Source organism: Cricetulus griseus, chromosome 7, assembly GCF_003668045.3.
Source record: "Cricetulus griseus strain 17A/GY chromosome 7, alternate assembly CriGri-PICRH-1.0, whole genome shotgun sequence".
Taxonomy (NCBI): Eukaryota; Metazoa; Chordata; class Mammalia; order Rodentia; family Cricetidae; genus Cricetulus; species Cricetulus griseus.
In genome coordinates, this window is record NC_048600.1 from 50,180,237 (window position 1) to 50,207,485 (window position 27,249).

Sequence of the window (27,249 nt, forward strand, 5' to 3'; positions counted from 1 at the left end):
TCCTAGAGCATGAAGCTAAAGCAAGCAGGGCGTGCTCCTGCTGCAAGGAAGGAGAGGAGAGACCTCTTGCCTGTTCCTGTGACTCCAGCCAGACGCCCAGAGACCTTTTGCCTGCCCCTTCTGTTTGGCCTGTTCTTCCCCCATAGGTAGCTATGTGCACAGGATTGGCTGCAGGCTTTTGCAGGTGTAAAATTAGATATGCCAGAGTGCTGCCAAGTCAGACATGTAGCCCAGGGAGGCTCAGTTCCCGAACAACTGTGGTAGTGTGAAGCCAGTTTTTTAAATCAAATTCAGCCATTTCTTTCCTGAATGCATGCGTATGTTTTAAAACTTGTGTTTGGTTATGTAAGTGATGAGAATGAAGTGCAGAATTCAGAGAACACTTGAACAATGCCTCCTGGTGGGTGAGAGAACTCTGTGAGGGATCCACAGGGAAACACAGCTGCCTGAGACCTGGTAGAATGGGAATTGGATGGTTCTGGAACACATGCTGGCTCTTCTCTGTCATCAGGGTAGTTGAGTGGATGACATGAAGTCCTTGGGCTGGGACAAAGACAGAATGACACACTCTGGTGCAGGGCAATTTGACTGGCTCCCAAGAACTGCTGTTGTGCTCATCACATGTCTTGAGCAGATGGCCCAATTTGCATCTTGAAAGACTTCTTTCTACCTTTTACTTTAGCTAGCGCTAGGCAGGGTCTTAGGTCAGATGAATTACTTTTGTTGGTAAGTTTTTGGAGGGCATGGGAAATTGTCTCTATCAGAGTTGCCTGTGGCCATGTTTATGGGGCACAGTATATACACAGAGGATAAAGATGGGGCACAATTCATCTACCCCAATGCCTTCTTAAGATGACTAAGACAATTTTACTCTTTTCTGAGCATTCATCTTGAGGGGGATGATGACCACCATCCCACATATGTAATACATAATTGCCACAGAAAACACTAAAATACTAAAAAGCAAACTATGAAATACACTTTAAAAAAAAAAGACCATCACCACCAGCAAAATATCCTTTGCTTTATGCCCCTGAGATGACAAGTATATTACACATTTCCCTGAGTGTCCTCAAGGGGCCTTACTTCATCCAAGGTGTCTTGCATGAAGTGTGGGGAGCATCCTCTTTGGTCCTTCGGGAGCCAAGTCAGGCACACAGGAAGCAGGCAGCAGTGCATGAGGTGAGAGGAAATGTGATGAAAGACCAAAATGAGTTGTGCAGAGGCTGAGCCACCCAGGAGTTCGGGAGTTCAGAAAGGAAGAAGTGTGGCAGACTAGGGAGCACAGGGGGTGCCTGAAAATAGGGAGTATCAGTTTTAAGGAGCTGTTGGGACAGACACCTGGGTGACTGAAAACCACAGACATTTCTGCTTTTAGGTTGTGGAAAACAGAAATTGGAAATGGGGGGAGGGCTGGCGGGCCACACTTAAGACTTTCCTGTGCTTTCCTCCTGGCTTTGGGCAGGGGTTGGCAGTCATTGGTGCTATGTGTCTGCCTTCATGCAGGGTCATCCTTGTGTCTCTGCTCCTTTATATTTTAAGGACAATAACCCCACTGACTTAGAGCCCATCCCAATGAACTCACTTGAACCTGATTGCATCAATGCAGAGTCTGCTTCAAGTACAATTGCATTCACATTAGCACGGTGTCAGGGCTTCAGCATAGATTTGTGGGTGCATAATTCTACCCATAACACAGCAGGGGGTTGGGGTGGTGAGAGGACATGAGGGCTTTAGAGACCAGGAAATAACAGAAACACATGTGTGGGCAGAGTGTCTAGCCTGGTGGCGGGATGTAATGCCTGCAGGTTGGAGGAAGGAAGAATCAGCGAGGTAGACTGTGGATGAGGTCCACCTGGATGAAGCGCTACTGAGCTATTGAGTGGTACCAAGCACTCATTTGTGGGAAGTTAACTGTGTTGAATGGGGCAGAATTGCTCTGAGGGAAGATGGCTTATGACTAAAGACTCAAGTCACTTCCCTGCTGACCCCTTTTGTGGTTCTGATAGTGCAAGGCCTAAGACAGCCCATGGGATGCTATCTACCCTTTTGTTCTATCCGGCTCTTTCTGCTTCCTTCATCCCTCAGGGTCTGTTTGTTTATGTTCATCTACCTGAAGCCTTCTCCCTTCAGTCTCTCCTCCCCTCAGCTGCTCCCTTTCCTCTGGTCTCAGACATAATATCTCCATTCAATAGAGGGCCCCACGCCTGGCCCATACAAGGTAGCCACGCCATCTTTATTCTCCATGACACCTCTGAAGCTATTGTCTGGTTATTTAGTTATCACAATCCCTAGTTCTGTCATTTGTTTATGGTCTCCGATGGCATTTGCCTCCTCTTGCTGCCTAACAATCTCACCACAAAGGTGGCAGCTTCAAACAGTACACACTAGTTACCTCAGAATCCGCTGGGCCTCTGTTTCAGTGTCTGACAAGGCTGCAGTCATGGTGTTGCTTGAGGCTGTGGACTCTTTCCACTTCATGGACTTATTGTTGGAGGATGGTTTCCTTTGAGGTCTGATAGACTGAAGGCTTCAGGTTGTTTTTAGCTGTCGTCAGTTCCCATGCCCAGCTGCATGATGTCAAGGCTGACCTGTGTTCTTGCCATGTGTACTTCCTTAATGTGGCCACTTGCTTCAGCACAGCTGGAACGAGTCCCTGAAGAAAGATGTGCACAAAATGGCATAAAATATATCAGAAAAAATCCTATTTCCTTTCCTGTATTGCACTGGTTGGAAGCAAGTCACTAAGTCCTGCCCACCTGAAGGAGAAGGAAGACTTTGGATCTGCCTTCCATATTCACCAAGAGAACTGAAATTTCTTTAAAGGGAATTTGTTGTTTAGTATTCTAGCCTTAACCACAACATAGTGTGGGTCCAGAGTAGTGGTTGATAAAGATTTGTTGTAGGAATGGAAGAAGGAAGGAAGTGAGGAGGTGGTAAAGGGAGATGGGAGTCAGGGGAGGAAAGGAGGGAGGAAGGAAGGAAGGAAGAAGTTGGGAGGGGGAGATATGCTCTCTTTTGCATCCTTCTTGAAGAGACCAAAAAAAAAAAAAAAAAAAAAAAAAAAGTCTGCTTGCATTTACCCTAAGGCAGTGCCTCTGGGCTTTTATATTTGCTATTTCTTCTTTCCAAACCTTTTGTTCTCTCTCACATTATCCTGACTATGCCCAGCTCATTTTTGAGGTCTCAGTTAAAATACCGCCTTTCGCTGGAATCTCCCCTCTACCTACAGCCACCACTCTCCCATCAAACTCCATTGTTAGGGTTTGTTTATGCCTCTGGCATAGTAAGAGAGCAGAGGTATATAAGCTATGGTCCCAGGGACAACTCAGCCTTTTTGGCCTCTTTTTCTTAATAAGGTCTTATTTGCATACAGCCATACCTTGCCCCCTACTGAGTCATTTAAGTCAATGGCAGTTTTCACACCACAGAACAGAACTGAATGGTTGTGATAGACAGTATGACTCCCAGGGGCTAGAGAGATGGCTCAGCAATTAAAAACACTGGCTGCTCTACTAGAGGACCGAGTTTTGATTCTTAGCACCCAGGTGGCAACTAACAACCATCCGTAACTCCAATCCCAGAGCATCCAACACCCTCTTCTGGCCTCAGCCATCACTAGGCAGGCATGTGGTCCATAGACATGTATGCAAGCAAAACACCCATATGTATATAAAGACAGACAGGAAGAAAGAAGGAAGGGAGGGAGGGAGCAAGAAAGGAAGGAAGGGAGGAAGGAAGAAAACATGGCAGGCAAAATCCAAAAGCATTTGTTATCTGGCCCTTCTAATTTGTGGCATAGACATTACCACACTTGATGGCAATCGCTCCTTTAATTGTTCCTCATGAACTGCTCTCTTTAAGGACAAGGCCCACGCCACTGTTATTTCCTAGCATATGTTATAGCCCAGCAGCTTAGTGGGGAAGAGCTGCTTGTTGAATGAATACATAAACGAATGAGTGCGTGAATGATATATCGAGAGGAAACAGAAACCAGATGGAAAACTCAGCTTCGAGTTAGCCATGGAGGAAACATTTACATTTGAACAATTTCAGGGCATAGGTGTAGTTCAGGGAACCACAGAGGCATTCTGGAACCCAGGACGTAAAACAGTGGAGGAGATTTCATCTCTAAGGCCGGAGAAGGGAGAGGAAGCTAAGTGTTCAGGAGGCTGACATGGGCACAGTCCAGGGAGGGAGCTGTGACCTTTGGCAGAAAAGTGTGCTGAGCTGGCTGAGCTCTCTGAGAAAGCCCCAGGAGAATGACTTCTGTGCCCTTCCTCTGCTGCTGCTTCCCATCTCCACCCACTTTACTGGCAGATGGAAGAGCTCCCAAGACTGCCCAGTGTGAGCCATTGGGTCACTTCCCTGCATGGGAAAGGTGCAGTCGGTGACTGACACCCAGGCCAAGGCCCTTTGATACACCTTGATCCTGGCCCCTTTTGTTCAGTTTCTGGACAGAAGTCCCAAGTCCATGCTATCAGACCTGGTGGTGTATTGCTCCACCATCTGAAGGCTTTAAGAGCTTCCTGTCTGGCCTAGTCCCTCCTTGCTTTGTAATTCACACCCCTACCCTTGCTGTCACCAGGTCCCTCCCCTCCTTGTCCTCCCTTGCCCTCTCTTCTAAAAGGCTTTCTCTGAGTTTCTGCTCTAAGTGTTATTTCTCTCGACACCTCCTTCTCTGCCCATTCACCATGGAATGTAGACCCATCTCTCAACATTTCATTTTGCATATTTTCTCAGTATCTTATGATTTAGTTGATCTCCACTCTTTCTCTGCCCCACTCACTGTGGAATGTAGACTCCTGTCTCTCAACATTTCATTTTACATATTTTCCAAGTATCTTATGACTTAGTTTATTTCAGCTCGACTCCAAAATGCTGAGAACAAGGGCCAAGCTACAGTCTGTATTTTTAAAAATCAACTTTTAAAAATCAATATATCCCAGAATATATCCATCCTAGATCTGAAAACTGTCCAGGACTGTCCAGCCTCTTACATTCACAGTACCCTGTAGACTTCACCCCAATATGAGTTAACTTCCTGTCTCTGCTTGTGTAGCCTGTCTTTGTGTGTGACATCTCCTTCAGTTCTTAGATGGAGACTCCGTCTTCCCTTCTGTGGTGCAGAAGGCAACTCTATGGAGAGTCGTGTAAGGAGCAGACAGGTTTAAAAGGCCAGTCTGAACATGTGGGATGTCTTCTGTATGCAGGTGCTTCTGACCTATGATGACTTGAGTTATATCTCACTGTACTGAAGGTCAGAAATGTGTTTACTCACCTACCCTCTGTACAGTCTGGCTTAACCAGTCTACTTTCAACATACCAGCCCAAAGTTGGCAAAAAATCATCTAATCCAGAATCAGTTTTACCACAAGCTGTTAAGTATCGAATCACATCTAATTTGTTAAAAACTAGAATGATTATCTATGTACTGCTATACAGTGGGGAAATTGTAATTTGAACTGCTGTGAGGTAGGGGTCATTTTTGTGCTTCTCCATCCCAGACAAATGTCCTCTCAACTTCATCCCAACCTGCACTACCACATCCTTTCCCTACCAGTTGCCGATGCTCGACGGGTTCTTCTGAGACCACTTCCTCATATGCTTTCTGTCTTGAGCCTCCAGGTAATCCTGTATAGCTGACATTTGTGGTCAGATCTTGGGAGTGTCATAGCAGTGGTTGTCATTTCTGGGCCTGAGTGAAGTTGTATCTTTGCTAATGCCAGCCCCTGGCTAGTGAGGAAGATGGGATTCAAACCCACATCCCCTGGCTTTTCTTTGGATATCTCTTTTCTCTACGCTGTGCTGTTTCACGGGGAGTAGATCTTTGCACTTCCATCTTCCCAGATGTGCTGTGACTCAAAGAAAGATCTGTAGGAATGTTGCAGAGTAAAGAAGGAAAGTGGTCCATGTGTGCTTGTGCCAAGGCAGAGACAAGAGCTGGGCCCAGACGATGTTATTTTTGTTTCATTTTTTTCCAGTGTTGCTCTGAATTCCTCTTCCTCCCTACTCCACCCAAGGTGTCAAACAGATGTGAAAATACCACAGAACTCAAGCCTCAACCCTGGTTTATGATTCATTCGTTGAGATGGGGAAAACAATGCAGGAGATTGCTATGGTGATGTCTGTTTACAGAGGCAGCATGGGAGACACCAGCCATGGGCAAAGATTAGAGAGCATCCTTGTGCTTGCAGGGAGGCTCAGCATTCCTACTGCCCAGCCTCAGGGGGAGACAGGGCAGGAACTGTACTCTTTTAGCTGGGGCTGGGGAAAACCAAGCCACTAGGTATATTCCTTTGTTTTTATCAAGATAGAGAGATGAGAAATTATGTTCTCTCATTCTATTTGTTTATATATTTTCCATCCCCACCCCATGTAGTAGATAACTTTATACATTGAAAAAATGCCTAGACTCCTGATAGATGGGCATCAGGATTTGATGGCTAAAAATGACCTTGCCTATAGGGTCATTTTTATAGGGCTGGGGAGGTGGATCATTGTGTAAAGTGCCTGCTATGCAAAAATGAGTCTTGATCCCCTCGTGCAAAAATCTAGGCATCATGGTGTTTGTCTGTAATCTCAAGACCCCAAAGTGAAGACAGAGGCTCCTGTCCAAGACAGTCTAATCAATTGGCGAGCTCCAGACTGTGCCACAAAACAAAATAAGGTAGAGAACAAAGGAAGACACTTAATATTGACTTCTGCCTCCATAGGCACACTTGTGAGCATATGACCTTGTGTGTGTGCACACACACATGCATGCACACACCTGGCCTCTGCATTCAGACAATCTGGCTTCTAATCCTATTTTTATTTACTGGCATGTGATCTCATGGCCAAGTTTCTCTCTGGGTAAAATCTTCTGAAGAGCAGAAGAGGAGACTAAGTCTCCTTGTGTGAAAAGTGAGATAATAAACAATGGCTGATGGATTCGAGATGTACACAAAGCACTTAGCAAAGTGCTTGGTGCATAGTGCGGGCTCAGCAGAGAGCCCTTCTTTAGGAGGTTCACCTACAGATATTCATTTGTTGATGGAAACAATAATATCTATTGAGACAAAACCCAAAAAAGAAAGTTAAGACATTGCACTTGATAGTATAGACTGCTGTAACAAACAATCCCTGGATTTGAAACTATTTCTGGACTATGTCTGAGTCTGATGTGTACAAATCATGAGGCAAGGAAGGCACCTCTGTCCCATGAAGTCACCCAGGGATTTTGGCTCAAACCATGTGCCACCTTGGGAGTCCTCCACTATTTTCTGAATCCAGCCCAAGATACAGGCTAAGGAGAGGTGTGTGTGGAGCATTGAGCAGGGAATTTTATGGCTCTGCCCTGAAGGCATCATGTATTATTTTGGCCCATCATGCAGTGCTATGAACTTGGTCACATGGTCACACTCCAGGAAATCTTGGAAATGCAGTCTGTGCATTCACAAAAGTGCTTTGATGGACAGTTTACTAGCCTGCCAGTGTTCAGTGAATGGAGTAATGTAATCCCATAGTGATTTCCACGCTTCTGTAAGCTCCACCTGGATGGGTGGACATCCTTGGTTAAGCGGTCTTTACAGGACGGAGAATGAGAAAGGGGACATTTCTTACCTCATCTCCAGAAGACATACATGCCTTTTTTCCTTGACCCATCCTTGACTAGAATGACAGAGCTGAGGGTCTCAAAGCAACAGCCATGGAGTCACCTTTGCCATTCAGAGCCACTCGTAGTGGTGGATTAAATATTCAACAGGCATCTTTTTCTCTTTGTTCTACACCTTTAATGTTATGAAATAGATCACACCAAATATAATGGCTTACAACATGGTGCCTGGGGAATGGGGTAGCTGCTTTCTTTTGGTGAACTAAAACTTCATGGTATATGTATGTAGAGTGTACTTCAACTAGTTAGAGTAACCCCAAAAGCTGAGACTGAGAATTTAGTAAGTGGTGAGTAAGCATCATGAGTACAGCATCTCAATTAACCTTCAAAAAAAGCTCTTGAGGTCATGTGTGTCACTCCAATCCTTAGTCACGAGGCCACTCAGGAGGTAGTTGGGCAAGGAATTAAGTTCCATGACTGTGGGAGGACCCCCATGGTATACCCTACCCCACCCTGTCCTCAGCGCGTCTGTGGCATGCGGCATCCTTTCTCATAATGAATATTAATTGAAAATATCAGTGCAGCAGCTGGCAGTATGAGCTGCTGCAGTCCCACGCTGTGTCCTGGTAATTAAACCCTTAGCAGCTTTGTCATATTCCCAGTTGTCAAGGTCCCCGCACATCTATCCAGATTCTGGAGGGAGTGGAGGAGAGTGCTTCCCATGCTAGAGAGGTTGCTGGATCCCAGCTGTCTCTCTACTGGCTTGCGATCCTGGCATCGGCGTCCTTCTCTATTCTCAGCACCCTCTTACCCTTCCTTCACAAACACCCTACAAAGGTAGCAAAGATGAAATGGCGTGGTCCTCCATCACAAACTAAGACATAGTTTGGATGGCTGTTCTAGGAGGGAGAAGCTGAAGAAAGGGAGGTGGAGTCTAGTTGAGGTTACCCAAGGACTTGCTTGGTTTTTATCTCACTGTAATTTCTGAGTTACCCCTCCTCAGACTTGATTGTTTGTTCCTCATACAATGTGCAAAAATTGGAAACTGCTTTTCTCTTCATTTAACGAAATACTTCTCAACCAGTGGGTCCCAACCCCTCGAGGGTCATGTATCAGATATCCTGCATATCAGATATTTATATTATAATTTAAAGCAGTAGCAAAATTACAGTTTGGAAGTAACAGCAGAATAATTTTATGGCTGGAAGGGAGGTCACCACAACATGAAGAACTGTGCTAAAGAGTTGCAGCATTAGGAAGGCTGAGAACCACTGCTCTAATGCAAGCCTGTAACTCGCAAGTCTTTCTGGAGATGTGTTGTTGGTCAGCTGACACTTGGTAATACAGGTAGCGTATCTTGATGCCTTTGCTAACAACAGATACATAATAGCACTGTTCCTGTAAGATTTACTATCCTCCTCCCACCAACCCCCCCTTCTCTCTCTCTCTCTCTCTCTCTCTCTCTCTCTCTCTCTCTCTCTCTCGTGTGTGTGTGTGTGTGTGTGTGTGTGTGTGTGTGTGTGTGTGTGTGTGTGTATTCTGATGTTTGTACCATGAAATCAGGCAACAACACATTTTCCAAAGCAGATTCTGTACATTGAGTAATTGGTGACACTATATAAACTGTCAATTTACAGACAGCCTGTAGAAACTACACAGGCTCAAACCCTAAAATCTTCCTTCTCATCAGGAGGACACAATATGTAGGGAGTCATTCTTCAGCTTCCATGTTAAGAATTGTAATGTTATTTATGGTCCCCCCTTTTCCATCTAGGGCTTGTAGGTGATTTTAGGGAATACAGAATATTTATCCAGTTGTTCACGGGTTTCTTCTTAACTTCAGTTCCCCTTTAACCTTGATTTCCTACCACCCACAGTGCCTCCCTCACCTTTACCCCAGTAACTGCCACACTGAGCTTTCAGCTCCCCCATGACAAATGTTTGTAAGCTTCTGAGTTGAGGCAGGAATCATCCATGCAGCTGCCTTTGCCTACTGTGTGGAATTAGCTTTTACTACATTCTTTGCACAGGCTCGACTGTATTGGCACCTGTTCAGATGCTAAATGCAGGGAATGTATGAATTAGTTAGAAGCTAGACAAGTTCCATCTATCAGACAAGACTATGTTGTCTATTTGTATCTATCTAGCTATGTATCAAAGCCAGTGACCATTCTTTTGGTTTCAAGAAATAGAAGCAGAATGGCTCTTTTCGTCTTCTGGGTTCAGAACACTGTCCTTTAGATGACTTCTGGGAAGTCTGAGCTGGTTTAAACCGAAATAAAAATAAAGTTGGATAGATTGGCTCACAACATGCTAAAATGCAGAAGTATCTGGCTTCCAACATGAGCAGATCCAAACACTAACATGTTAGACAGCATGAAGAATGTCTCTTTTCGTTTTCTGGGTCTGGAACACTGTCCTTTAGTGATAGCTAGATGACTTCTGGGAAGTTTGAGCTTCTTTGCTACCCCAGTGGACAGAGAGTTTTTCTTTGAATCATGCACCTAAAACAGTGAAAGGGATTGAAGGATTAAAAAGCCTGGCCTGGGTCAGCTCCTACTCCCAGGAACCTCTCGAATTGAGAGGAGTCCTCAGCTCTAGTTGCATAAGTTAATCTGAAAATTGGGGGGCTGGGGACACTGAGAGATATGTTTGTTCCTTGATGAAGGGACCACAAAAGACAGGCAGTTAAGTGTAACTGGGCTCTGCTACATACATAATGAATAGCTTATTCCATACAATTTCCTTAAGGTTAGTTGGGCATGCTCAAGGGATATCATTAATCATTGGAATTGCCTTCCCTCTGACAGGCAGCGTCCCCCCAGTCCAAGCCAGTCTGCATTGAATAGACTGTAAGTGTAACCTGCAAAATCTGACCTGAATTTTCTTTCTATTGCAGTGACCTAGACAGAAATAACATCACCAGGATCACCAAGATGGACTTCGCTGGGCTGAAGAATCTCCGAGTCTTGTAAGTAGCAGATGGTGTGCCAATGAGCTTTCATTTTCAGTTCTTCAGCCTGTGAAATGTTGCACTGCCCTGACATCACATTCCCAAGCATTGGGCCATAGGAATTCATGCTTCTGCTGCAGAAAGCCCTTCGTTACTGTGCCAAGTGTTCACAGATAGCAAATTGTATGGCTGGATGCTGCTGGCTGGGTGAGATCAATAGAAGAACTGGCTTCCAGTGACAGGAAAAACAGAAGGCAATAAATGAATTAAGTCAACATGCCCTGCTTCCTGGATGACAGCAATGTCAGGTTGACTAACCATGCTTCCCTTCCACAGAGATTATAATTTCTTCCCCAGCTTGTGCATTAAAAGAGCAATTGGGACAGATGTTATTTATCTTCCTGCTTAATGGAGAGGAGGGGAGGAGAGATGGAGAGGGCCAGGCAAGGGCAGAATCCTTGCTGACCATTCACAGCTGTGCAGACAGGTTGCAGAATTTGAAGTAGGCATTGATGGAATAGGGGGACAAGAACCAGTGGGTTTCCTTTCTGAATATTGGAGAATTTTTACCTGACCCTAGGTTTGTGTTTGCTAAGAAGATGCCTGTAAACTGTTCATTGAAAAGTCTGACATTCAGAAAAATGACAGTGGAACAATTGGGTTCTCTTGCCTTCTCTCCTTCCTTATTGTTGATTTCTACCCATAGTGTGGCTCCTGCCCAGGAGGGCAGCTTGAGAAGTTAGATCCCAGCTTTGATGTTATTTGTGTCCTGGAATCTTGGCTGGCTCATCTTTATTGGCGGTTACTGCTACTCATTGCTACCAGATTCCATCTCCCTTAGCACATACTTTTAAAGATTTGTTTCATTTTATGTGTATGAATTCTTTGCTTGCATGTATGTGTGTGCACCATATGTGTGCCTGGTGCCCTCAAAGGTCAGAAGAAGGCATCAGACTCCCTAGAGCTTGAGTTACAGATGGTTCTGAGCTGTCCTGTTGGTAGTGCTGGGAATTGAACCGGGGTCTTCTGCAGAAGCAACAAGTACTCTGAACTCCCCAGCTATCTCTCCAGTCTCCCACATCCCTGTTTCTACTCACAGTTCTACAGAACAGGATGTTGTCCTTGGGACAAGAAGTGTTCAGATTCTGATTTGATTTGGGATTAATTGCTCATGTAACTTTGGAGAAATCCCTGTATCCCCTTGGATCTCAGTTTTCCCTTCAGCAGCCTAGGGAGTGAACACTTCAAGGTCCTCTCAACTCTAGTGAGACATGGAGTGCTTTGGGGCTTTGACATTTCCCCAAGCAGCGTTTGATTACTGCCTGTCACTTGTGAAGCAGAGCTTTGGTAATGTGGATTTCTTGTTTGAGAAGTGGTGGTAATCATGCTAATGCTGACAGAGACCAACATTTATTTGGTTACTTGCCATGGACCTGGTGCAGAGTCATGTGACAGAAGATATGACGTTGGCATTATTATGGCCCCCTCGTTGCAGGAGAGGAAACAGCCCTGGATTAAGGAATCTCAGCTCCACATAGTGAGCGACAGAGGAGTTGGAATTAGGATGCATGCTCACACAGGAGGATGGGGAGGAGGGAGGAGAGGGGAGGAAGTGCAGCTCCAGTGCATGGGTTCTTGAGGAGGGAGAGGGGGGAGGACATGCAGATCTGGTGTGCAGAGTGTCACCTGTGTGTTCCTCCAGGCCAGTGCACAGGGATGCAGGAATCCGGTGCTGGGTCTCCAGCTACCAGATGCTCCCTCCGTAGACATGATCTCTCCTGGTCATCAGAGCAAAGACCTCCCTTGTGCTGAGCCTTTCCTGGGCTCCGAGCACCTGTGTGAATGTCAAGTGATCAGGCTTACACCCATCAGAAGGGAAGTTGGCATAGGTATGAGGGATTCCTTGGTTCAATTTTAGCGTACTTTGTATTAAAAAGAAAGGCAGGAGACTGCTGCTTCTAGGTCATTTGCTGATTTAAAAGGCAAAACTGTGTTTAGGCTTCTGCTTTGTGTCTTTTTGCCCCATTTCTTCCACTTGTATCTGTAGGAGATGTTTTCTCATACAAGTCACCTACTGCTTCATTTTTCTAACCAAGTCAAAAATAACCCTTTGATTTTCTTACTGCTGCATCAGAGAGACTAATAAAAATTCCAATTTCCATATCTGCTCTCTGCAAATAGAAAGTTTAAAATACTCACAAAAGATGACATTAATGTCTTCTGCAGAGTCTACAGCACTTCTTTGACTACAGTTTATCTTTTGAGTTAATTGGTGCAGTCTTCTGTTTTGATAAGCAATACCAAAATGCCTTTTACCCCTTCTTTTCGACTGTTAATAGATCTGTTTCATTATCTCCCTTATCAGCTCACAGACAGTCCCTTTCAAGTGGCCCTTTAATTCTATGAAAGAAATCTGCTAGGTGGAATAGCTGAGAAGCCTTCTAACACCAATAAAATATCCAAACATTTTAATCGCATTTTCCCTCCATCTATTCTTAGCTGAGTAACCTAGAGAACTCTTTTTTATTTTCTTTTGAAAAGCTTTCATCACATCCTGGCATATTCCCCATGTCTGTTTCTTATTTACAATTTATGGGGAAGCAATAAAAGACTCGATAGTCTTGAATAATTTGAGCTTGCCCCCCATTTCCATGCAGAATGCCTTATAGCTGCTAATATGGTGCAGGTGAATGGGGTAGACACAGAACAGAGGCTGTAGAACTTCCGTCCCATCCCAGGGAGATTTTCCCTAAATGAAGCAGAGATGTAGGAGTTGCCTGCGACAATCATCTCTCCCACAGGTTGGGAGCAAGGAAAAGTCTCTTCTGTTGGTATCAATTATATCCTTTTTCTTAGTAATCCATTTAAGGACTCCGCCATGTTCACAATGTGGGAGCCAGCTTTATCCCAAATGGGGTTAATAAAAGAGTTAAACCCCGCCTCAGCCGTCATCACATGAGGACCATTTCCGATTCTAACCTAGTGGAGAAAAAAAGAAAAGAAAAAAGTGCCAAAGAACTGAAAATGAACACAGTCTGTATCCCCCTAACTCAGAACAGACACCAGCCTTGGGCTGCCCTTGCGGGAGCTTAAAACATAGCCTGACCTCGATCCCATGTCCTCCTGCATCTGGCCAGTAAACTAGGACTGAATCAATAGCCTCCTTACATGCCCTTAGTTTGCAGTGCTGCTTGACGTTTCTGTGCAGGTTTTGTGGCTCACTTATCCACTGACAGGTGCTTTTATTGTTAAGTAGTATTTACTGAGCTTTTAAGTGCCGGGCATGAGGCTGGACTGACTCTGATAGGTTTAGGAAGTCATCTGAAAAGCATCCTGGATACCTTTCCAACAGGAACCAAAGGATACTGCAGAGGGCAGATGAGGAGAGCTAACATTGACAGAGGTATGGGTGGGAGGAGGGACTCCAAGAAGAGATGGTACAGTTCCTTAGCCTAGTGATGACAGAGCCATGACTGCCTAGACTCACTGGGGACCAATGAGAGCAACTGAATCTTAGAGCCCAACAAAAGCATCTGTAGTCTTAAGTAGAAGGACACAGTCACCCTGGAGTGGTTTGGTCAGGAGATAGAAGGGCAAATCTCCCAACCCCACTGTCCTTCCACTGTTCCTGGCTCCTGCTAGTAAAACTGAGTGGCTGAAGCCAACAGTAAGTAAAGGCCAAGAAGCTGTTTGGAAAAGCCACTGCAAGTCAGATTCCCAGGTCCTGAGCAAGGTAGAGCAGGGATAGAAAGCTCACACTCATGTTTACACATCTCCGTTTCTTCACCAAAACTAGTGGTGTTATCATAATGAATATAAAACTAAGAGATACATTCTAGGAGGACAGAGTTTAGCACCTCCAAAATCAGGAGGTTGACACTCAGCCACTCTAGAGTTAGTCCTTGTTCTCATTGGAGAAAATGACAGCCAGCGCTGGTTGACTGCTTGATTATAAAAGTCAGGCTGACCAACCCCCCTAGTCACTAGTATTGAATTGACACCCTGTTTAGTAAATGTGCTAATAAAAGTCTGTTAGCTTCCCAGGGCCTCCTTACCATATGGCAGAATGGAGATGAGGAGGGAAGCGGAGGAAAGGAACATTTATTAAAAATTACAGATTATTACTTCAGATACTGGGCTTGATTTGTTTACTCCATTTTTATTCTTACAAGTGCTTCTGTGATGTCTTATTTTCTGTATTTTACAAATGAGGAAGCCATGTCTTAAAGATGATCACTAGCTTGTCCAATACAACACCACCATCCAGTAAGAAGTAGGACAGAGATCCTAAAGTAGACTGGGGGCTTGAAAGTCCTCTCCTTAGCGTGTGGTTGCCCTAGGGTAAGTTTCTTAGCTACTGTGTTCTTATCTGTTAAGTGAGTGGCCTGGAAGTAAGTGGCCTGCCAGGGACAGAAGTCACAAAAATGGGAAGTCTCAGAAGTTGAGGATTTGACGAACAGGCTGACCCTCCTGGTCGGTTAATACTTGTAAACACAAATGTGTTACATATTTGAGCCTAACAAATTACCCTTTTGTGCCCTGATAGAAACCTCACATCATTGACTCACCTTCTCCTTTATGGAAAGTCAGTATGTGCTGGGCCCACAGTTGTTTCTCATTCGGTAGGCTGACATGGTAGCCTATGGTGCTGGCCTGCGAATGTGAGGAAGTGAGGCTCTCATCTTTAATCCTTGGGAAGAGAGGACTTCCCCAAAGAAACACAAAGGTTGAACCTTAAGGCTAAAATGTGCCCAAGAGGTGGGGTCATCCTGAAGGTCTATTTTGGAGTGAAGATGCACCCTTCCCTAGGCCATGCTTCTGCCATTCCAGAGGAAACTGTGGCCCTTCCCGAATTCCTCCTTCTCTCAAGAAACAACACACACATCCACCAAATCCCACACAGCCACCAAATGCAGACCCTGTCATTTCTTGGCCCATATCCCACCCAGAATAAATGCATCATCATTGCGTCCCCTCTGTTCAGCTAATCCAATTTAAGCTTTTTTTCTCCTTGGTAAGTTGTGGAAACAAATGTTTCATTGTATGGTCAACTCTTAGGGTGAACCACGTGCATGGATCAAGCTCACTTATGCAGAGTGTTTAGGACTTTTAATCACTTGCTGGGAGAACTTAGAGGTCCATAAATCCTGTGGCTGGGGATAGGGATAGGGATGACTTTTGTGAAGTCCCTATCTCTAGGAGGTTGTGATGAGCCTGGCCCTGCATGCAGGAATCCCTGGGTCCAGGCTAGCCGTCTTATGCACAGCGCTGTTTCACAGTAACTCTTTCCTTTCAGTGAGGTTGAGCAGGGGAGGCCCTTTTCAATGAAGTATTTTTGAATCCTTGGAGGAGGGAGCTCCAAAGGAAGAGGTGTTGAATGTGTGTGTTTTCTCCAAGGAGCAGCTTTACCTCTTCCATTTCTGTGCAACATTCTGCAGTGCAGGGTGGGGGGGGGCATTTGCTGGGTACATTCTTAAAATAGAGACATGGAAGCCAATCTGCCAGGTAGCAGTGTGCAGGCGGTGGAACTCTGCTTACCGTGACACCGTACTGGGATGTAGTGATTATACCCCAACAGAGTGATTCCAATTGGAGAGTTGCAGCATTCCTAGGAGGGGATATGTGATGTGGCTGCACAGCCTAAGGCCTCTTATGGGGGCCCCTAACCATTTTAGTCCTTGACCCTGGCTGCTTTTCTGATTCCAGGCATCTGGAAGACAATCAGGTGAGCATCATCGAGAGAGGTGCCTTCCAGGATCTGAAGCAGCTGGAGCGATTGTAAGTAATGCACAACCTTGTATCCTTAAGAAAAAAATGTTTTCTGCATTTATTTTGTTTTGGTTTGTAAGTTGGTCTTGTGGCCTTGGTAAAAGAAGTCTTCCATGTTCGATGAAATGTTTTATCTGTATTTAAAGTTACTTTGAAACATGTAACAGAGGCACTGAGATCCATATAAACTGTTCTAAAAAGGACACAGAGGCAGGCCAGCATCTGGGGCTGGATCTCTTCTTCCTGGGCTTGAGGTACCTTGCTTTCCTCACGTGGGGCTGCTTTTATCCAGGCCTCAGCTTCTCCTTTCCCATAGGAGTGAGCTAATGTATGGAAGCCATCAGCAGATCGTCTTCTACTCCTCAGGCTTCTCCTCCTGAGACTCCTCCTGGTACTCTTGTGGGAGAGGAAGGATGGGCGAGTGGGCGCAGCCTTCCTCGTGCCTGCTTCTCTGAGCGCCAGCCTGTCTCAGGAAACCCACACGTTTCCACGAGAGAACACATTGCCACTGGTTTAAAATAGGCTGCTGTTCTGACTTGATCAGAGGGTGGGCAGCAAAAGAAGTAGGGAGTTGGGAGTTGGATGGAGCCTCCATTTATTTTACCCATGAATGCTTTTGCAGAAAACTCTGGGGTCACTTTGATGAGGAAGGTTGCTCAGATGGTTAAGTGGGCAGCTTCACCTTTCCTCGGTTAATCACAGCTGACAGCTCATAACATCTGGATATTTGCTTTCTGCCCTCTGAGTGGGGATTGTCCCCAAGAGCACTTAGTCATGCCTGTGGGCGGCTCTCATCAGTGCCTCCCCCAGCAGCCCCATTGCCCTGAGATTTCAGCTTCATTCTGTACTGGGAGCTGGGACTGCAACAGTTCATGGCTCTGCCAGCTTACCCAGAAAACACACACACACACATACACACACACACACACACACACACACACACACACACACAGAGCTCTGCTTATCCCTCCTGTTGCCAAAGCTTCCTTGCTTTGAGACGAGTCTCTTTTATGGAGATTTGCTGGGGTGAAATGGACTGCCAGACCCAACTTTCTTTTTTTATAATGTGTCATCCTTTCTCCATCAAGTCATTATATCCAGGGCCACATGGCAGCGGAGAAGGTCCTTGTCTCATGGGGATTAGTACAACCTAGAAAAATGCTTTCCTTCCCACTGTTGTGTGGACTGTCTCATCCACTGTTTTCTTCCAGATCAAACTCCAGCATGGTTTTTGCTGTCAGTAGTTTGAAAATATGACATTTAAATGTAGTAAAAAAAATTATTTAGAAAAATTACATTATCTTTGTTTATATTTTGATTTTTAAGTTTTCTAAAATTTAGGTTCTCCTGGTTTTGGACCAAAAGAAAACATAAAAGTATTTGTTGAACCTTGTTCCTCTTTGTGAAATAACCAACATTTACATAGAAAAATAAACACATGGTCCAGTGTGAAAAAAGCTGCCTCTTGCTTAGTTTTGTGATTAGAAGGGTAAATAAATTCTTAATTTGTTAATTTCATGGTTGTGGGGAGGGAATTAGCGAGGGCTTTGGAGACACCAGCAACTGTGTGTGTGTTTCACATGCAATCAGTTCTTTTATTGTTACCCCACTGCCAAACTACAACAAGCAGCAATGAGGTGTGATTACCCTCATTTTGCAGATGAAGACACAAAAGCCCAGGGAGATTAAGCCAAGGAATTGTCAGGGCTGGGTAAGATTCCAAGCCACATCTGTCTGACATCAAAGCCCACGTCCTTTCATATCCCTGTGTTGCAGACACTGGATGAAGTGTAAGCTTTAGCGATGGCCCTGCAAATAGCCTCTCACGTACCCACTCAACTCCAGGGAGGCTTGGGGAAATGTTCTGGCAAAGGTCTCTTAGCTTTGGAGTGGTGAACAAGGCCAAAATACCATGCGTGTCTGGGGAACTGAAGGGATTACAATTGCTGAGCAAACCTGGCTCTTTGTGTGTTTTGGTATATTAGGCGGGTAATGCTAGCTGCAATACTACATAAACTCTCAAATCTCAGTGACTTAGCACAGTGGAAATTTACTTTTAATTTCTACAAACTCAATATGGACATTCCTGGTAGGGCCTGTCTCTCTCCCAAGTACAGACTCAGAGGCAGTAACCTTCCATGCTTTAATGCTGGTTTGCAATGTACAAATGCATCATGTCATTGAGTAGGGAAGTTCCCATGTGAGACTGGGAAGAGATATACCATATCCATCCTTACTTACATCCTGTGAACTAGCCATGGAACTATAGTTAAACTACAGGGGAGACTGACAAAAGTGACTGAGTTCTATGACAGGAGGTAGATGCTAGCTTAGTGGGTAGGTAGATGGTCTGACTTCTGTTGTATGGGAGCTGGAGAAGTACTTGGGCAGGAAGATGGGAGTCTCTGTCATTTGATGGGCATCAAGAGTCAGCAAGAAGGTAGGGATGTGTGTGTGTGTGTGTGTGTGTGTGTGTGTGAGAGAGAGAGAGAGAGAGAGAGAGAGAGAGAGAGAGAGAGATGAATCCTCCTCATTGGTGTTAATCTGCTTTCTGTTCAGCAGTCTGCTTTCAGTCACACTGAGTAACATGAAATAAGTAAATGCAATATATTTGTTATTAACCACTGAAGAAGTAGATGGTGGCTGTGCCATCTGTAGCACGCTCCAGGGTCTCCTTACCCATGTCTCTGTGTTACATAATAGAATATTTTTATTGGTTCTGTTCTAAAACAGCCTAAAAAGTAAATGGATTTGGATAATTTTCATTCTGAATATTTTATTTTTGGCTTATTCTCTTGGGGGCTCACTGGGAAAGAGAAGGGGGTATAACATTTTAAGACTTAACTTGAAATTCTGTTCCTCCATGAAGACCCCTAGACTGAGTTAGGTGCCCTCTCTGTTATATCCTTTCCTGTTGGAATAACAAGACACCTGAGGCTGGGTACTTTATAAAGAAAAGTTGATTTCATTAATACTTTTGGAGGCTAGCAAAAGTATCAGCCAGGCCTCTGATGAGGGCCCCATTAGAGGCTGCATCATGGTGAATGGCATCATGATGGGCGCTTACATAAGAAGAGATTATTTAAAGAGGTAAGAAGCCAGAGAGCAGGAGGGCACAGGTTTGCTCTTATTTTCTTTTTGAAAACACTTGTTCTCAGAAGCTGGGTGGTGGTGGTGCATGCCTTTAATCCCAGCATTTGGGAGACAGAGGCAGATGGAACTCTGCGAGTTAGAAGCCAGCCTGGTCTACAGAGTGAGTTCTAGGACAGCCAGAACTGTTTCACACAGAAACCCTGTCTCGATAAACCAACCAACTAAACAAACAAAACACATGTTGTTCTCAGGAGAACAACAAACTCACTTTTCCCACGCTAGTATCAATCTCTTATAGAAGTTTCTGTCCCCCACCCCACCCCACCCCACACAGTCACCTCCCACTTGGTCTTGCCTCTTAAAGGTTCCATGGCCTATTAACCCTTCACATTTAAGATGAGGCTTTCCACATATCAACCTCGCACACCTTTCTGTGATAGTAGTGCTTCGTTATCCCTCTCATAGTGTTGAACACCATGTCTTCACTTCTTCTTTCCAAATTGTTTCTCTTCAGAACAGTGATTCTATTAGGGGCAGAATTAGGAATCTTAGAGCCCTGAACAAGGAATGAGTGTAGATACTTAAGGGATATTCACTAAAAATACTTGAAGTTTTATTTTATGCCAGTAGATCTGAGCTGGGAATAAAATGCCCCCTCGCCCCAAGAGGATTCTTGGTGATGCCTGGAGACATTTTTGATTTTTGCAACTGAGGGTAAAGGCCAAGTAGTCTGACAAATCTGAAATACATAGGACATCCTCCAAGAAGGAATTCTCCAGCCCCAGAACTCACTGGTGCCAAAGTGAAGTAGTCCTCATGATGGGATAGGTAGGATGCCAGACACTTCACAGCATGACCTTGGTGTGATAGAATGTAAATGTCAGACCACTGCTGTGAAATACTGTTCCTAATATGTTTATGTCAAAGCTGCCTTATGTAGATCCCAGTTGTTTTGTCCAGAACGTTCCAAGAGGATGAAGCTCAGAGAAACCAGGAGGGAAACAAGTAGACAAGCCCTTCCCTATGGTGACCACCCTTATCTCCTCCAAGAGTTCATGTCATGAAAGATGAGGACATGCCATTGATTAGTCTAGATTTAAACAACCTAGGATAGCAAGAGCAACACAATAGTTGGGAGAATTAAAATCATCAAAGATCCCTTAATTATCTACAAAGCGATAATGGTGTTAATGTTTATTGCCTTATTAAAATCGAGAATGATGCTAGAATCAGCAGGATATCCTCTAAAAAGCATAGTATGAAATGCAATAGCCAAAGGGAGGGAGAGGGGGCAGGTATGTGACAAGCTGTATCGATAATTCAAATGAGGGATAAAAGGAAAGAAAAATTACTGGAGAACAAATGGAGCAGACAGACAATAGACAGTAAGGTGCTGTGTGCAAATGCAGGTGTAAGATGAGTTATACACAGATGGCTAAGCCACCAATTAAAACATACAGAGTGGCATCACAGACTTAAAAATACACAATACTTGGGTACTTTTAAAAAGTGTATTATTTTTAATTATGGACATGTGTTGCTGTGTGTGTGTTTGGGCATATGAGTGGAAGTGTCAGGGTGTCCCCTAAAGCTGGAGTTATAGGCCATTGAGAGCCACCTGATGTAGGTGCTGTTAGTTAACCTCAGATTCCCAGCAAGACAGCAATACCTCTTAATCACTGAGCCATCTCTCTCGCACTCCAATACCTATATAATTTTCTAAAAATAAATTAAACTTAAAGATGGGGAAGGGTCGGGAATTAAAAATGTAGGAGGTAGTATTTAGAAAATACCAAAAGAATGTACTGAATAAAATAGTCTTCTTGTAATACAGAAACATTATTGGGTATAAAGCAAGATATTTCATACTGATAAAGTAGTAAATGCAATTAATAAATACAGCAAGTCTATGTATGTGAGTAAAAACATAGCCTGAAAATATGTAAGGCAATAATATGTAAGGCAAATATTGATAGCACTAAAAGAATAAGCAGTTTCATTATTGTATTTACTTCTCATTAATTAAGAAACAAGACAGGCACAATTATTAACACACAAATATTTTAATAACATTTTTGCAAGTCTGCTCTAATTGCTGTGTAGAGAACACTGCAGGAACAACTATAAAATAGTCTTTGCAAGCAGGAATGAAACGATTACACACTTGATTAGAATGCAAGGCTCAGCTGGAGATGTAAGTCATTGGCAGAGCAATTCCCTAGCATATGTACGGTCCTGTGTTCAGTCCTCAGTATGGGGGGGGAGGATGGATGGAGGGAGAGAAGCAGGGTGAGGATAAAGTGAAGAAGAAAGGGCAGGGGTGAAGCAGAAGGCAAGAATGGGGAGGTAGCCTCAGCAAGTACCAGAGGACTGAATCATGCGGACCTTGTTCTCTAACAACAGAAAAATTTAAAAACCAGCAAGGAATCTGTAAGTAGAACATTTCAGAATGTTTGCAACTGAGTCGTGTATTTGTAAATAACCTCTGACCTAGAGAACATGATCCAATGTGATTAGGACACTTACTTTCTGAACATTAGTAAAGATGTGATATAGTATTGCATATAAATTGCAGCCAATGCTCCAAGGCTATATTTTTTTTCCTTTTTATTTATTTATGTGTTTATTTGTTTGTTTGTTTTTGCTCTGCCCTGCCAGGTCCCCCTTCCACATGGACTGACACCTCTGAAACCATAAGCCAAATAAGTAGTTCCATAGATTGTTTTCATCAGGCATACATTGTCACAGCTACACAAAAGTAATGGACACAGTGATGAATCCAAGAAAATTGCTCCAAATTATATTTCCATTTGCCTCTTTGTAACAACTGTGGGAAAAAAAGTAATTGTGATAAGATGGGGGATCAAGACTTGGGACACTCTGGTCCCTTTAGACGCCTCAAGCTCTCTAAAACAAGGCTTTCTCCCCATTCCCGGAAAGGCTTGGTATCAATATAATAGTTTTGTAATATTATATCAGCAGAGAGGGCAGGAGAACTTCGAAAGTCTTAGAAGCTACCAGAGGAGCCAGATCTTAGAAAACCCAAGACCATATTCTTCATTATTTATTTTTTTTACAGCAACATAGGGTTGAATTTGAGGGGTTTGAAGGTGTGAAGAATCTTTTCCTTGTCCGTCTTCCTAAAATTTCAAGAATACTTATATTACTTAAGAAATGAACAAACAAGCCAGATGTAATGGCTCATACCTTTAATCCCAGAACTTGGGAGACAGAGTCAGACAGAGCTCTGTGAGTTCAAGGCTGGCCTGCTCTAAATAACAAATTCCAGGCCAGCAAAGGCTGCATGGTGGAGAGCAGGGGAGAGAAGTAAAGTTTGTGCAAAGTTGTTTTAATTAGAAAAATAAAAAGAATACGGGGCATAATCGCTACCCTGGAAACAATGAAAATATACAAAAACACCTATAGAGAAAATAACAATTATAATTGAACTAGCTATAAGAATTAAAATCCTAAAGATTATTAAATAATGTAATCAGAAGTTTTTTAAACCTCAGAAATGGCATGACTGGAAAAAAAGCAAGATTTGAAAGGATGGGTAAAGTACCCTAGAAGGAATTTAGAAATAAAGAAGCATTTCAAAATGAATATTGCCAGTATGTATGAAGAGGAACAGCTGTCAGAATGACACTATCCAGCTCCATGTCTTACTACAAAACTATGGTAATCAAGACAAGATGAGATTGGTGAAATAATGTAACACAAGTCAATGGAATATCCCAGAAACACACCCACATGAGTAGAATCAATTGATTTTTTTTTTTTTTTTGATGATGATGTTTCAAAGTTCAGTGGAGAGAGACGTCTTTTCAACGAACGGTGCTGGGAATATAAAAATATCTATATGCAGAAGAATAAAACACTGCCACCCTTTACATCTTACACTGAAGGGTTCGGTGCTTGTTCAGTTGCATTTTCTCACTTTGGTCTGCTCTGCTCTTTTATACTTCCATTCATCCCTTTCAGCGTGGGAGTGATTGTTGTCAATGTGTATTGGTATTTTGTGAGTGTTTTATTTTATCTGGGCTAACAGCTATATTGTTTTGAGTCTCAGAAGAGATTTTAGACTTTGAAGCAGTGTTGGTACTGTTAAAGACGACAGGAACATTTGAAGTTGGACTGATGTGTTTTTGCATTGGAAAATGCCTGTGAGCTCTGGGGTTAGGAGTGGAATGTTAGAGTCTGGGTGGGGATTGTTCCCCATAGGCTCCTGTATTTGAACACTTGGTTCCCAGCAGCGTCACTGTTTTGGCAAGCTGTGGAACCTTTGAGGTGTGGACCAACAGGGAAGAAGTAGTGTTTTAGTGGGTATAGCCTGCCCTACATCTGCCTCAGAAACCTACCTCCCCCTGGTTCTTGGCCTGCTGAGACATGAACAAGCAGCCTCATGCTCTTGCTGCCACAGCCAGAGCCACACTCGTATTTCCCTTCCTTCTTCACCACTGCTGACTGTAGCCTCAAATTGTGAGTGAAAACAATTCCTTAATCCCCTAAAAATCCAGTAAAGAAAGAAAGAGTGTCCTCCTCCCCAATGACATGATCGAAAGATTCAAACAAGTCTTTCCCAAAGAAAACATATAAGGTATACCCACTTTGGAAGATAGCTTAGAGGTTCCTTACAAACATGAACACTATAACAACAGTTGAGTTGCTAGAGACTCAAGGAAGAAGAAGTGGAGGTTTGAATATGTAGAGCACAATGAGGACAAGGGCTGGTGAAGTGTTGCTGTGTGACTCTGAAATGGTGACTCTGGAGCACTGTGCATTTGTCAGAACTCCTAAACTTGAGAGCACAAGGAGTGAACTTTAATGAATGCCAATTAAAAAAAATCATTGTGGAAAGTGACTGCAGGCTTGATGAATGGATATATCAATCTCATTGAAATGATGGACCAAGATTCTGATGTAGGTAGCTTTGAAATGAATGAAATCCATAAGATGGATGCCAAAAGGAGCCACACAAAAGAGCTGTACTTTAGTTGATAAATTTGTTTTCCATGGGGCATAGATTAATAATTTATAAACCACTAGGCATGTACACTGTGATTGAATGATGCATGTTGAATGGTGGAACACATGTCTCATTGTTGAAATTTATAGTCTGAGATAAACTATGGAGAATATTAGAATGAATCTTTAGTAAATGGAATAGAGTTGGGACATAGGTATGAACTCATGATTAACCTAATGTGTGGACTTTCAGTTACTATAACTGAATTTAAACAGAAGTATCCATTAAAATATGTATGTACAAGAATTCATATATAAGAGTTTTATCAACAAAGGGATATAAAAGCAACAATAGTGTAGTATCAATGGATATGCCCAGCTCTTTGTTCTTAGTGTGTGATGCTATTCTGAAGAGGATTAATGTGCCTTGGAGAAATGGTTTATTCTAAGACTGGAGCATGACATATATTGTGCCATAAAGGATATCCTTGAAACAAAACAAACAAAAGAACAACAATGGATTGAATCGAGTATTTCAAAATACATAGTAGAAAGGAATTTAAGTATTCTGAGCAGAAGTGTCTGAGGTAATGGATCTGATCTGATTGCTCCATGTTGTATACATGTGCCACTGAGTATCACACCATACTTAAGAATATGAATAACTTCTATGTGTACATTAATATATGTTATAGATAGATTTATATATAATATATGAATATATATATACATATATATATATATATATATATATATATATAAACAATGCCCCACAATTACAGGGTGTTATCAGTATATATACACATAAACAATGCCCCACAATTATAGGGTGTTACCAATATGTATACACATAAACAATGCCCCACAATTACAGGGTATTAACAAAGGAGGTAGGAACACACTGAAAGATCTCTTAAGTATCAAAGCTTGGATTACTGGAACTCCAAAATAAATGAATTAATATTAAACTATAACCTGATTCTAAAATAAACTCATGAGTCTTTCAGATATAGATAAGCAGAAGAGAAACCTATATGAAGTTCTACATTGCTTTGTAGATTCTCTACCCTGTATGAGGTTGACCAGATCTCTGAATTCCACAGCTGTGGGGTTGCAGTGACTTTCTTTAAAAGAACAACATATGTAGGAGTATACAGTAACTTAACAGAGTGGAAATCTAAGACACCCTGTCTCATCCCAGTGATCAATATCAGCATGAACAGTGACAAGTTGTCTTGATAGTTTGTACCTTTGATATGGAGTGAAGAAAATAATGCTGTATTTGTGTTCTTCTCCCTAAATATCTATTATCTTAATTTAAAAGTAAAAAAATCCATCAAAATTTAATTGAAAGATATTTTAAAACACTGGAGTAGACCTTGCTATGTTTGAATCAGTGTTCCCCAAAGAGCCTTGTATTAAGCTTTTTAAGTCCCATGACTTCACCACCTCCTGGGAGATGGTGAACCTTTTTGGAGGTGAGACCGCATAAGAGGTCTTTGAAACCTTGGGAAAGTGCCTAATGAAGTGTTTTTGGACCACAGTTGCTCTCATTTTCTCCTTATTCCCCAACTCAGGAGGTGAGTGCCTTGCTTTTCTGCAGTGTTCCACACTTGTCAGAAACCCAAAGCAGTGGGACCACTCCATCCTGAAATGTGAACTCTAGACTATGATGCAATATAACCTTTTCTGTTCATTGTTACTTATCTCAGGCATTTTGCTATAGTGGTAATAACCATTAGATCCCTCTTCAAAACTGTTACAGTTATGAAAACCAAGAGAATTTGTCACAGCCAAAGGTAGCTTGGAGACAAGAGTGCTAAAGGAATATGGCATCTCAGACAGGAACCTGAAACAATCATAGTAAAAGGGCACAAGTCAAAACTGAGAACATGTGAGGGAAAAAACTATTGACTTTAGTTAATAGTGTATTGATAGTGTTTAATGATGATAAATGTACTACTCTAATTTCTCTTATTAACACTGTGAGTATATTATTATTACTAGGAAAAATGGACTATATGGGATGCTTGGTACAATTTCCCAACAAAAATGCAAATCCATATCTATTTTTATAACTAAAATTTATTTTTTAAAACTGACCCTGCAAAACTATAATTGTAGATATATGAACAACAAAAAAAAGGTTAATGTTAAAGTAGGGATTGAAGCCAGGGCCTTTTGTATACTAAGCTAACACTCTACCACAGAACTGTGTTCCCAACCCAAAACAAATGCTTTTTAAAATTAAAACATATGACTCTAGATGGAATTCAGGAACACATAATTGTAATGAATGATGCTTTGGAAGAAATGGAAGATAGAAAGTATTTTTAAATCCACAGGCAATTGCTGTAGAACTAAAAAGGGCTTAAGAAAAATCAACAGAGATAGATGTTGGACAGAGTTCTTCTAACAGTTATAGTATGAATCTGAGGAAGAGAACCAAAATAATGGAGCAAAAATACTAGTGTAGAAAACTACTATTATTCAAAAGAAGATTTCTATAAATAACAAATAACTTGAAAGTCCATCTTGAAAGGATACAGAATGCCTTGAAAGTCAAAACCAAACACAGTCTAATAAAATTAATGCATTTAAAGGTGGGATTCTCTACACATTCAGCCAGTGGGAGACTTGTAGTGGCAAGAAAGGCCACTTCAGCATCCTTTCTGATGCCAAAACATTTTTGCCAGACTATTGTTAAACAACTTTATTTAAGGAAATAATATGTGAACCATGGCCTGACTGCTCAGTTGTATTGACATTCAAGTACAGTGGCTGCAGACTAACATGAAGATTCTAGACTCCAGGTATGTGTCTCCCATGCAGTACTTCCTCAGGAGTCCCTAAGAGAACAAGGGTCATT

At 42.8% G+C, this 27,249-nt stretch overlaps 1 protein-coding gene across 1 annotated transcript in view; it reads left to right on the forward strand.

Moving 5' to 3' along the window:
• The window catches only part of Slit3 (slit guidance ligand 3), a 575,059-nt gene that overhangs the window by 37,280 nt on the left and 510,530 nt on the right, over window positions 1–27,249 (forward strand). Inside the window, exons 2-3 of the mRNA XM_027425222.2 lie at window positions 10,497–10,568; window positions 16,257–16,328. Coding sequence (XP_027281023.1) covers window positions 10,497–10,568; window positions 16,257–16,328 — 144 coding nt within the window. The remainder of the gene's footprint in view (window positions 1–10,496; window positions 10,569–16,256; window positions 16,329–27,249) is intronic.